This window comes from Lagenorhynchus albirostris, chromosome 17 (genome assembly GCF_949774975.1).
Source record: "Lagenorhynchus albirostris chromosome 17, mLagAlb1.1, whole genome shotgun sequence".
NCBI lineage: Eukaryota > Metazoa > Chordata > Mammalia > Artiodactyla > Delphinidae > Lagenorhynchus > Lagenorhynchus albirostris.
In genome coordinates, this window is record NC_083111.1 from 71755952 (window position 1) to 71768001 (window position 12050).

General features: G+C 42.3%; 1 protein-coding gene across 6 annotated transcripts in view; it reads right to left on the reverse strand.

Annotated features, from left to right (window-relative positions):
- Nucleotides 1-12050, reverse strand: part of ASAP1 (ArfGAP with SH3 domain, ankyrin repeat and PH domain 1) — a 348560-nt gene that overhangs the window by 66407 nt on the left and 270103 nt on the right. For all 6 annotated transcript variants that reach the window (XM_060128595.1, XM_060128596.1, XM_060128594.1 and 3 more), the window contains 2 exons: nt 6955-7055; nt 4007-4076 (listed from right to left, as the gene is read on the reverse strand). In XM_060128595.1, the coding sequence (XP_059984578.1) occupies nt 4007-4076; nt 6955-7055 (171 nt within the window). The remainder of the gene's footprint in view (nt 1-4006; nt 4077-6954; nt 7056-12050) is intronic.

Below are 12050 nucleotides of genomic sequence, written 5' to 3' on the forward strand. Positions count from 1 at the left end.
GATTACAAAGTGATATAACTGGCAGCAAAAAAGTGTGGCCTAAAGCCAGTGAAAAGTGGGGAACAGGTTAACACAGACCAGTGAGAGGCAGTCAGAAATTAGGTGGAGAATCCCATCTTCCTCCAGGCTGCTCCGGGGGCAGGAGAGGTAGACCCACAATTCCCAACGTTTATAGCAGGAGAGGCCAACTAACTGTCAATAGGTTTCAGTACCGCCAGCAACATCTGAGGAGGTAACACTAATAGCAACAACTGCTAGGAACTGTGGCCCACACACAGCATGGTATCTCATTTAATCCTTACTAGCCCCTTTAGGAGTTAAATATTTTTCTCAAGGTCACACGGTCAATGGCGAAGCTGGGATTCAGACTCAAATCTGACAGATGCCACAGTCCATTCTCTTAGCCACTAAACAATGCCACTGATGTGATGTCTGCTGTTGATTAGAGCCTTAAGGAAGCACAGAAACAGCTGACTTGGCCACAATGACGTGTTTGGCAGGAAAGAAAAAGGGAGGGTGGAAGAGAACGTATGTTTTTATTTTCAGCATACTACCCAAGGCCATGTAAACTACACGTGAGCAGTGCCGCTGACTCGCTGGATCATCTTTGTGATCTCCCACAGCAGGTTCTTAAGAAAAGCAAATCGATGGAATAGGATAAGGCCATTACATAACTTGTCAGCATGCTTACTGAGGACTGTCACGGCCAGACGAATCCAAGGCAAGAAGAACGTGAAGACAGGGCGCACACGGCAACTTTCTAACTAAAAGCTCTGGATCCACATAAAGTCAAATGGTTGGAAATGTTCACTTTAGCACATTTAACCTCAAGAATACTTCCCGGGAGTGGAGAAGTCCTAACATTCCCCTGGGGCCTCTCTGTTTTTTATGTCTGCTCTTGCACAAGATTTAGACCCAACTCAGAGGGTCACACTGCTTACACCTAACTCAGCTAATAAGATCAGACACTATTAGACATGAGTTGGGCTCAGGAAAGTGACTTGAAGGCCAGGCACCATCACATTCAGGCAACTGAGGACCACATGTTCCATCTATACCTTACAGCGCAGCAGCTGGAATGTCTCTTAGGACTCCAGCGACTTGAAGAGCACTGTTCTGACTGCTGCAGGCCTAAGACCACCCTGGATGCCTTTGGGACTCGCCCCGAGGTAGGTCCACCTTGCAGTTGCCCAAGAGTATAGGATACCTGACCCAAGACAGGCCACACTGAGGTTCTGATCACAAAACTGCAGGGCTGCCTGTACTGTACTGTCCTTATAATAAATGAATCACCGCTCAGGGGTCACGTCCTGTTTCGGGCCATCAGAGAATCCCAGCTGGCTCATACAGGCACATGCCTCTCGCAAACACTGACTCTTAGGCACCCCCGGTTCAGGGCTGTGTCCTGGGACCCCAAGCTGGGGAGGAACTGGGGTTGCAGGTGAGGGGGAGTTAACATCCGGGTGTGTGGAGTCCCAGCCTGCATCAGATTCCCAGCCGCGCCATTTGTTAGCTGGGTAACCTTGGGAGGTGAACTTCTCTGAGCCCCGGCTCCCTCATCTGTAAGATGGAGATAACAACCTCACCTCTAACTCAGCGTTGTTGAGGATTAAATGTTAGCACGCATTAATCAAGGTGCTGGTGGCACGTGGTAAGCATTCCAAAAACATCAGCCACCAGGACGATGATGATGAGATGGGATGAGAGCAGTGCTTTTGAAAAATCAAAGTTAGATGGTGGGAATCTGCACTGTCACACAGGGCTAGAATGGAGACGGTTTCATCATCTATGGAATAGGAGTAACAGAAGCTAATAATAATGTAAGACGGGCTGTGGTAACGTGCTCAGAGCAAGGAGTGCCCAGCCCAGGGTGTACACTCAGGAAGTGTTATCTATTCCCTTAAGTGGTTCTGATCTTGGATCATGTGATCAGAAACCTTTATGACACAGCCCCACAAGTATTTTAATCACCAAAATAATGAGTAGGGTCAGTCCCTCCTTAGCCAACAAACCATTAAGCCCTCACAGAGGCTTTAAGAGTGAAATCCTAGCATTTGCCAGTTGTGGGACTTGGGCAAGACACTTAAACCCTCTTAATAACAGATTTATCTGGTAGCTTGTGGCAACAATTACATACGGTAATCTGTATAAAGCATTTTCTATAACTGGGCTCATAGTAAGTACTTACTTAATATCAACTAATGTTATTACTGTCAGAAGTTCTTCATAGGACTCGTTTCCTAAGGTTAACTGTGTATGGAATTAAACATGAGCAGGTCAAAGTTATCTCATTTTTCACTTGTGTATTTTTGATGCCTAGTCCAGCACGTGGCCGAGTGGAAGCTTATTAAAACATTGCTGAATAAATGACTAACTGTTAGACAGCCTCAGTGATAATTACTAACTGATCTAAGTCTGCCAGCAGGATTTCTGGTATCAGATGGGTGGCCTGTCCCAACTGGCATGATAGTTAAAAATCTCAGCTGGGCTGTCTGAGGGAAGCTGAAGACCTCTGAGGAATCAGCCCAAGGTTTCTGCAGGAGGAAAAGGACAGAGATGACATAACTGCTCAAGTTGCGTAAAGGCCAATAATTTTTAAGATGCATGTATAACCAACTACCTGGAAGGGTTTGGCCACAGGTGTGTACCGACCACATTCTGTGTCAAGGTCTGTTAAGGGGCTGAAGGGAGACGAACAGGACCTGATTAAGTGCCCTGGGGTGAGTGCAGCCTGGAAGGGGCGTAAGGCCCAACGCTAGACAGACCCAAGCCTGAGTTTCCAACTCTGCCAGTTACCAGCCAAGTCATGGTGCTTCTCTGTGCCTTATTTTCTTCATCTGTGAAATGAAGATTCTAATACCACGTGGGCTGTGGGGAGGACTAAATGGAATAAACTTCATGAAGTATCTGGCGCGAGGAAGTGCTTAATAAGCGGCACTTTCTTTCCTCCTCCACAGAGGTAAATCTGAGCTAGCGTAATAAATGCTCGTCCCTTGTTTCTGCTATCCTGCTAGCAGTTAACTGCTTACAGAACTGAAGAGTATCACTCGGCACGGGATACTGAACTCTAACTACAAGCCTCTCCAAGCTGGGGTCACTGGGTTAAACTGCATGCACCTCTGTCAAGATTCTTGCTACACTTTGCTGTTTCCATTCCTATTTGTCACGTCTTCCACGATAATCTTTGCATCTTTATGATTAAAAAAATTTTTTTTGCTATTTTTAAAAGGGCAAAATAGTAATTCCTTGTTTTACTGTGCATGTCTGACTACCACCAAGACTGGACCTTTTTGACAAGTACAGGGATTTTGTCGATACCGGAACTTTTAGTTGGAAATGGGTGATACGAAGCATAAAAATAAAAATTCTGATAGACTGTAAGTATAACTACATAATATATAGGTATACAACAATCTGAAGGGAAACAGAATGTAAATGTTAGTAACCTGGCTTTATTATTTTCCACTTTCTATTAGACTGCCTTTATTCCTAAAATAAGGGGGGTCATAATTGAGGAAATTCCAGTATTCCGCTGTTTTATTTATATGTTTTAATCCTTTAGCATACTGAGGGGCTTTTTGAGTAATTTAAATAAATAGTAACAATAAAAAAAAAGATTGAACAGTGTAACACGTACTGTTTCATTCCCTACATTACTTTTTCATGTATAGAACACAACACCCTCTGCCATCTTTATAATTCAGAAAACTTCAGGTTTTTCAGAACAACCAGTAATACTTCCCCAAAGATGAGATTATAAAGTAAAAGAATACCTAATTCAGTTTCAGGGAGCAGAAGACAAAAAGTTGTGGCAGAGCAAGAGATGAAGCAGGAAGAAAGGACCAATTTCTTTTGTAAAGGAATATCCTAACCCCCCTGACCTAATCCATACATTAAAGGCACCTGGGGAAATTTTCACGGCTGGTTACAGCACGTGTTTGCTTTCCAGTCCACGTGGCCAGAAGGAATCACAGACACAGCTTGGGAAATTACCAGACACACTTACTGTGGCGTGGGAGATGGTCAGAATCCCGTTCTTGACGGAGCACTTCCTTCTCTGCCACACTTTCCGGATCCTAAGGAGGGAGTCAAACACAAGCTGATACAGTACCTGGTTCACGTAACTATCATAACATAGTTATTTTGCATAACAGTCATTACCAAAAAACCCCAACCCCAAACCAAAAACCACACAAACCAGAAAATTTTGGTTGCCTTTTATTATCCCAGGTGGAGGGTAATTCAGACTAGTGGGCATGCACAAGGATGCTCATTATAGCACCGTTTTCGATAGTGAAAATGGGAAACAACAGAAACAACAGAAATCTAATAGGAGGAATGAATAAGTGATTATAGTTACATTCATACTACAGAGTATTATTATGTAGGAGTTTAAAAGAAGAAAACAACTACATATGTGCAGACCTACATAAACAGATTTCTAAAGCACACTGTTGATTGAAAAAGCAAGCTGCTTTAAGATAATTCTGGTATCATCTAATTATGTTAAAATTTCAGGCCTATAAAACAGCACTCTAAGTCTTCTACAGGCATATACATATATGTATAAACATATTTCCTTCGTTATCACCTGTCTCCCTGTTGAGAATGTAAGCTCTATAATGATAAGGACTTTCAATGTTATAGTCTCAATGTTATCGTCCCAGTGACTACAACAGGGCCTGGCATGTAGGACTCCCAGAAGACATCTGTTGAATGCATGGGAAGAATGATGAGCAAAACTGACAGTGATCCCAGAAATGTGTAGGAGAAATAGTTGCAATTTTAACAAACAAATTAAAACAAAATGAAAATCAACATGTCTTAGATAAAGCCAAGGAGCACATATCCACAATCAGAAAATAAGAAACTTTCTTTTAAAGGATGATAATTAGTAAAGCAAATAATCAAGATTCTACTTACTTACTGTGAAACAGAATCATTTGTTCAAGCAACAGAAAGACGGCAAGTGTGGAAGGACCAGGGGAGAAAATGGCCCAAATGAGGCTGGAGAGAGAGGTGGGGAATGGCTTTGGGAACAGCCCAACGTGCTGTGTGGAGATGAACCGGAGAAGCGACGAGTGAGTGACAGAGAGACCAGTTAGGAGGCCACCAAAATAGTCCAGGAGAGATGACGGTGCTCATCTGAGAGCAGGGCAGCAGAGGCAGCAAGTCATGTATAACTTGTCGTTATTGGGTTGGCCAAAAGGTTCGTTCGGTTTTTCCCATAAGATGGTTCTAGTAGCACAGGATGGCTCTAGTAGCAGAAGATGGCTCTAGTAGCACTTAGTTGTCTTTAACTTCATTGGAAACAGTTGTTAGATTGCATGTGACAGCTGTCATATCAGCATGCATTTAAAAAAAGACATCAAAAGTGGTGAATTTTTGTGTAGCCATTTTAATATTAAAGATGGAAGAAACAAAGCAACATTTTCGGCATATTATGCTTTGTTATTTCAAGAAAGGTAAAAATGCAACTGAAACGCAAAAAAAGATCTGTGCAGTGTATGCAGAAGGTGCTGTGACTGATCGAACCTGTCAAAAGTGGTTTGTGAAGTTTCGTGCTGCAGATTTCTCGCTGGACGATGCTCCACTGTCGGGTAGACCAGTTGAAGTTGACAGTGATCAAATCGAGAGATGAACTGAGAACAATCAACATTATACCATATGGGAGACAGCCGACATACTCAAAATATCCGTATCAAGGCTTGAAAATCATTTGCACCAGCCTGGTTATGTGAATCACTTTGATGCTTGCGGTTCCACATAAGATAAGTGAAAAAAACCTTCTTAACCGTATTTCTACATGTGATTCTCTACTTAAATGTAATGAAAACATTCCGTTTTTAAAATAAATTGTGATGGACAATGAAAAGTGGATACTGTACAATCGTGTGGAATGGAAGAAATCATGGGGCAAGCAAAATAAACCGCCAACAACCACACCAAAGGCCAGTCTTCATCCAAAGAAGGTTGTGTTGTGTATATGGTGGGACTGAAAGGGAGTCCTCTATTACAAGCTTCTTCCGGAAAACCAAACAATTAATTCCAACAACTACTGTTCCCAATCAGACCGACTGAAAGCAGCACTTGATGAAAAGTGTTTGGAATTAGTCAACAGAAAACGCATAACCTTCCACCAGGATAACGCAAGACTGCATGTTTCTTTGATGACCAGGCAACAACTGTTACAGCTTGGCTGGGAAGTTCTGATTCATCCTCTGTATTCACCAGACATTGCACCTTCAGATTTCAATTTATTTAGGTCTTTACAAAATTCTCTTAATGGAAAAAACTTCAATCCCTGGAAGACTGTAAAAGGCATCTGGAACAGCTCTTTGCTCAAAAAGATACAAAGTTTCAGGAAGATGGAATTATAAAGTTGCCTGAAAAATGGCAGAAGGTAGTGGAACAAAAGGGTGAATACGTTGTTTAATAAAGTTCTTGGTGAAAATGAAAAATGTGTCTTTTATTTTTACTTACAAACCAAAGGCACTTTTTGGCCCACCCAATAGAAACGGAAGAGCTTGTCGTCAGGCTGGCTGTGATGCAAGAGGAAAGAGCGGAGTCAAGGTTGACTCTCAAGGTTGGGGTCTGCGTGGCCAGGGGGGCATCTGGCAGAGAAAACCACAGTGGAAAAACCAGAGAGGTGGGCGAGCATGCAGTCGGCGAGCCGTGTGCTCAAGTCCGACTCAGTGCCTGCGTTCCTCAAATTGCACGTCACAAGTCGCAGGTGCCACTTAGGGACCACAGAACAACTACTGCTGCTTCTGAAGACAGCAGGTTACATCTCAGTCTTACTGAGGAAAGCAGTGTGCTAAAGGTCTGAAGCTGGTGCACTGGAAACCTTGTAAGTACGTTTCCCTATCTGAGAGGCTGGGACAGGTTCCTAGGTTCCTAACACCTGTAAGTATGCTAAGCACACACGGGACCCCGGGCCGGCTGTATACGTACCCATCGCTCTTCTTCAGTAGGTACCCCTTCTTCTCACTGCCATACTCCTTGTTGCCCTGGAGCTGATGCATGCTGTATCCTCCTTGCCGGCTCTGGGAATCCTAGAAAGGAGAAACCACAGATCAGACAAATGCCGGAGACAGTTCTCAAACCCTTGACTCTATTCTGCCACGGAGCCTTTGCCTTTGGTCTGGAGCTAAGAGAACTGTGAACTTCTGAGAGCTGTAGGGTCCTTGTCCTTATTCTAGAGGCGGAAACTGGGCAGGCAAGCAACTGCCAGCGTCACAAGCAAGTTCGAGGCCGAGCTGAGGCCTGGGGTGGAGATCTCCTACTTCTAGTTCAGAAGCCAGCTCGAATTCAAACGAACAGTGCAGCGACAGACTGGTCTATGACTCAAACCAGTCTACACTGGCAGCAGAGGTGAGCACAGGAAGGGCTGGAGGAACCGAAGCGGGCCACAAGACAAGCTCATGCATCCCGAGAGATCTTCTTTCAGGTACTCCTCCTCTGCCTCACATGTTCTGCTTAAATACCCCCAAAGGAAAGTACACGTCCTCTGTGAGGAACTAAGAATTGCTATAAAATTCTTGTTTTGTAACTTACTAGTGCTCTGCAAAAATATACCTATAACCATGCTTTTAATTTAAAAAGATGACTTTAAGGCAGGGAAAAGTGTATGGCGTGGTGACAGGGTGACAAAGGCTGACAGAACAACACGGACACAAACAAGCTTGATTTAACATCCACTGAGGCTCCCCCTTGTTTCTAAAGACTGCATGACCAGACGCAGCCATTACACTGTGGAAATGCAAGAAATAAACTAACAATGCCGAACTGTAGAACGAGAACACGGGGCTTTAGACACAGAGGTACGACAATACATTCTCACAGAAAGCATTGACTTACTCTCCTAGACTTCGATCAGGAAGGGCAAAAGCAAGAGAAAAAAAGGCAGAACAGTTGAAAATAGTTAATTTCATTGACAGTCTTATTGTCTATAATTTAAGCACTTTTTGTAACACACAGAGAAAACATCATTGTAAAGATAATTAATATCAGATTTCTCTCTCACGCACGCCCTTTAGAGTCATGATAAACTTTGGGTGATGGGACAATAAAATATCTTTATCAAGTTTCATTTCAGGTCATTTGAGAACAGAAAAAAAAAGCTGAATGGAAGAACATGAGGTACACATTTCACCAGGATTGAAGGGCTGACAAACCTCAAAGTGTGTGTGTGTAAAGGGAATCAACACCTCGGTGAAACCCAGGTCATTACGTAGAAAATCTAAGAAGAGCAACAAATTGTAAGAAGATCCTTTCTTTTCCAAGTGAAGAGAATTTAATAAAAATATCCAGTTCACAAGCTGCATCTCGATGGTGAAGAGACAGAAAGCGGAGGCAGCCATTATTTACTGACGGCTTGTGCACGGCCCGCCTTCCAGGCCAGGATGGCCTCTTTCTGGCATTCAGGATCCTCTGGACCAAACAGCATGTGCTCGGTGAATGCATATTAATGTTAATAATAGCTGCAGGAAAATCTGCAGGACAGCGCACCTCTGTAGGGCTAGTCTACACGTGATGAGTTCACCGTTCAAAAGCACGCCCCGAACACTCCCTGAAAACCAGGCGGGGTGAACATGCTGAGGACACTGGGACACAGCCCATCTCAGAGACGGAAGCTCCCCCTCGGAACCCACACCGTCCTGCTCTCGCGTGTAGGTGCAGCTGAGAGCTAAGCGCACGCTGTACCAGGCAAGTTGACTCAAACGAAAGAGGTTACAAACTCTATTCATTTTCTTAATCTGAGTAATTTCTTTGCCTTTAACTGGCCAGATTCCCTCCAGCTGAAACATCTCATTGGACAAGTTTAATCACCTGGGGAGAAGTGGGGTGTAGGAATCTTGAAAAATTCCCCTCCGTGTTTACTTTTAACCAGGGTCCACAGCCTTGAACTCAGAGTAATTTGGCCCACTCTGCCCTCCCTGACAGGTACTTTCTGGATGGAACTATGACCAAGGACCTGTACCACACACCAAGTAGGCAGAGATAGCCTGCCTCTACCAGTGCCTCTAGTGACAGCCCTCAATACAATAGTAGTGACACATGGGATTTTTTCAAGGAGGCAGCAATGTGGCCGTAATACTAATAAAGAACAATCAGGATAGAAAACTAGATCAGGTGGTAGAGGCCTGAGCCGTGGGACAAAATAAGAGGCCAGGATAAATGAAATCCACAGAGCTCCTGCTTTAACCCAATGAAATCACATGAAAATCACTTAACTATCAACCTGGAGTTAGGGATCTTTGCCATAGCTATACCTCTCCAGAACATTAAAGGCAAAATCTAAAATCTCCTTGATATCAATTCTCATTAAGTTAATTCTCTTCCTTGGAACGCTTTTCTTTGAACTAAACTTCCCTTTATCTGCCCACATAATTCCTATCTGTCTGAACGCTTTAAAACTATGCACCTCTCATCTTAACTGGTTTGCTAACCTTTAAAATAACAGCCTAAATTTTGGGGTTTTTTAAAAATAATTTTTACTGGAATATAGTCAATTTACAATGTTGAAAGCCTAAGTTAAAAAAATAAAAGTATTTACCTTTTTAAAAAAGTAAGGATTCAGATGCTGACAGCTTATGAAAACTATTATAGTCTGTAAACTTACTACTAAGACATTCCTTACATATATTTACGACTAGCCTAAATTAACTTTCAATTCTGAATAACAAACAGATTGAGTAGACCTTGCTTTATATCAGACAAATGTGGTTTTAAAGGTGGATAAAGTGGCTGATGCCTAGGCTTTGACCTCAGAAGCCGATTCCACTAAACCAAGCAGGAAGAAGCAGTGATTCAGAGGTAGCGTCAACAATCCTAAATTAACTAGTAATGAGTTTTATGGCCTAAGAAAGTCACACAAATGATTGTCTCTGTCCTTGGAGAAATGAGGGCTTAGCAGGGCACTCCAGATAAAGGAAAAGAGGATTCTCTTTTTTGAGAAAATAAACCTTGGAGAATTGGTAACACTTAATAAATAAACAAAATAAAACACAACTGAAGGAATGAAATAGGTTCTGAATCCTTTGAAAGCACAATAGAAATCAATGTGTACTGAGGAAAGAGAAATGCAAACGCGAAACTCACTTCAGGTAAACAATTGAAAACTCAAATAGTGAAATTAAAATAAAACCTTGGCAAAAATCCATGATGTGAGTCAAGATGTAAACTATAGAATGAAACTACAGTATTATTTTTTAGTTCAATTTCCCATTCTCTATTAGCAGTACAAATTACTTTACTTTCTTATTAGACAACCTTATTAACATATAAAACGCATTATTAAGGAGTAAAACCTCAAATCTTTTAAAACTGCAAGCAATTAACACCCTCATTGACTTAATGGGTTATAAATGTTTCTGGCATCCAAATTAAAACTAAACCTCTATTTATAGAAGCTTCAAATTTCTAAGGTAAGGTATGAATGGAGTGGGCAAAAAATTCCTTCTGTTTCATCTTACTAAATATTTATTGAGTAGTTCTGGGGTGCCAGGCAATGTACTGGATACTGTGAAAGGATAACACAGGAAACACAGGAAAGGAAAACACAGATAGTTTGCAAACTATGATGAGCTACTGAGACTCAAATAAAAAGATGAAGTTTTGGGAATGACTTATGGATAGCACCATTAAAAATAAAATATTTTCAACCCTAAAATCAGTTTCTACTAAAAATCCAAAGATCCTACTTAGAGCTCAAATTCTTTTTTTTAAAATTTACTACTTTTAATATATTTAATTGTGCTTATATAATTGTTTTTTACATCTTTACTGGAGTATAATTGCTTTACAATGGTGTGTTAGTTTCTGCTGTATGTGGGTACACAGCCCACATACCTCCCTGCCCGCTGATGCCTACTATACACCTCCCTGCCCACAGGTCAGCAGGCACTCAGTGTCACAGGGCTACAGACCCCTCTCGCTGTACGAAGACCCAACGTGTACATAAAACTGGTTCTGGGGGGCAGGAGGGTAGAGGGCTATAATCGCTCAGTCTAGAGAACCCTCAAGATTGCTTTAACATTAGTGTTGCTGGAGCAGGGCTTCCCATGTTTGAGGGGGTTTGCTTTGTTTTTGTCTTGGACTCATGAACCCCTTTTGGAAATTTTAGGGATTTACAGATAGTTTGCAACTGTGAGATAATATGATGAGGAACTGACATATGAAAAATGCTGTATTTTGTGTGATTATGATTAAATATTGCATTTAAATACTGCACTTAAATTGAATCCATAATAAATTCGTAACATAAACAGGCAAATGTTTACCTTCTCCCATGCAACAAATGGTGCTCACTATTTAATGTACCCTTCATATGAAGTCCATTCCCTTTAGTGTGTATCCAAGGTTCTCCACAATCCGGTCTGGGTTTTCACCTCAGAAGCGGCATCTCTCACTCCTCCACCCACCCTGCCCCAAGCTGCTGTGCCCTGCTGAATGTGCCGGGCAGCTTCTCACTCCTGGGACTCTTTGTTTCCTCTCTTTCTCAGCACACCTCCTCCCAATCTCTGTCTTACAGCATCAATACCGCTTTAGGTCCGGCCACTTGTTCACATGGCTGACTCTCTCTATTACCTACTAGACAATGAGATCCTTGACAGAAGGGACTCAAGCTTAATGCCTAGAAGAGTTGCCAGCACACAGTAAGTATTCATTAGATGTTTGACCAAACAAATGAACAGGTGAGATTAATAATTAAGCATTTGTATTGCATTAATCTAACACCTACCATGCACCGTATAACTCCATTTCAGCATCCAAAGACTATCTCAACCTTAATATTCCTAACTGTGGGGCAAAACCTCTATAGGAATCTGTATCAAAATATTTCTCTATTTCTCTGGCAAAATGAGACAGCCCCTTTTGGCTGTCTGGAAAAACAGGGATGATCTAAGAGGAACTGAGGTATGTACATCAACACCTGGGAGGGTGTTCTTCTGAAGCACACACCTTAAAGGCAGGATGGAAAACCTGGTCATGGAGCTGGGGGTGAGGGTTATCTTTTTTTATAAGGAGGGAACAGGAGCCCAAAG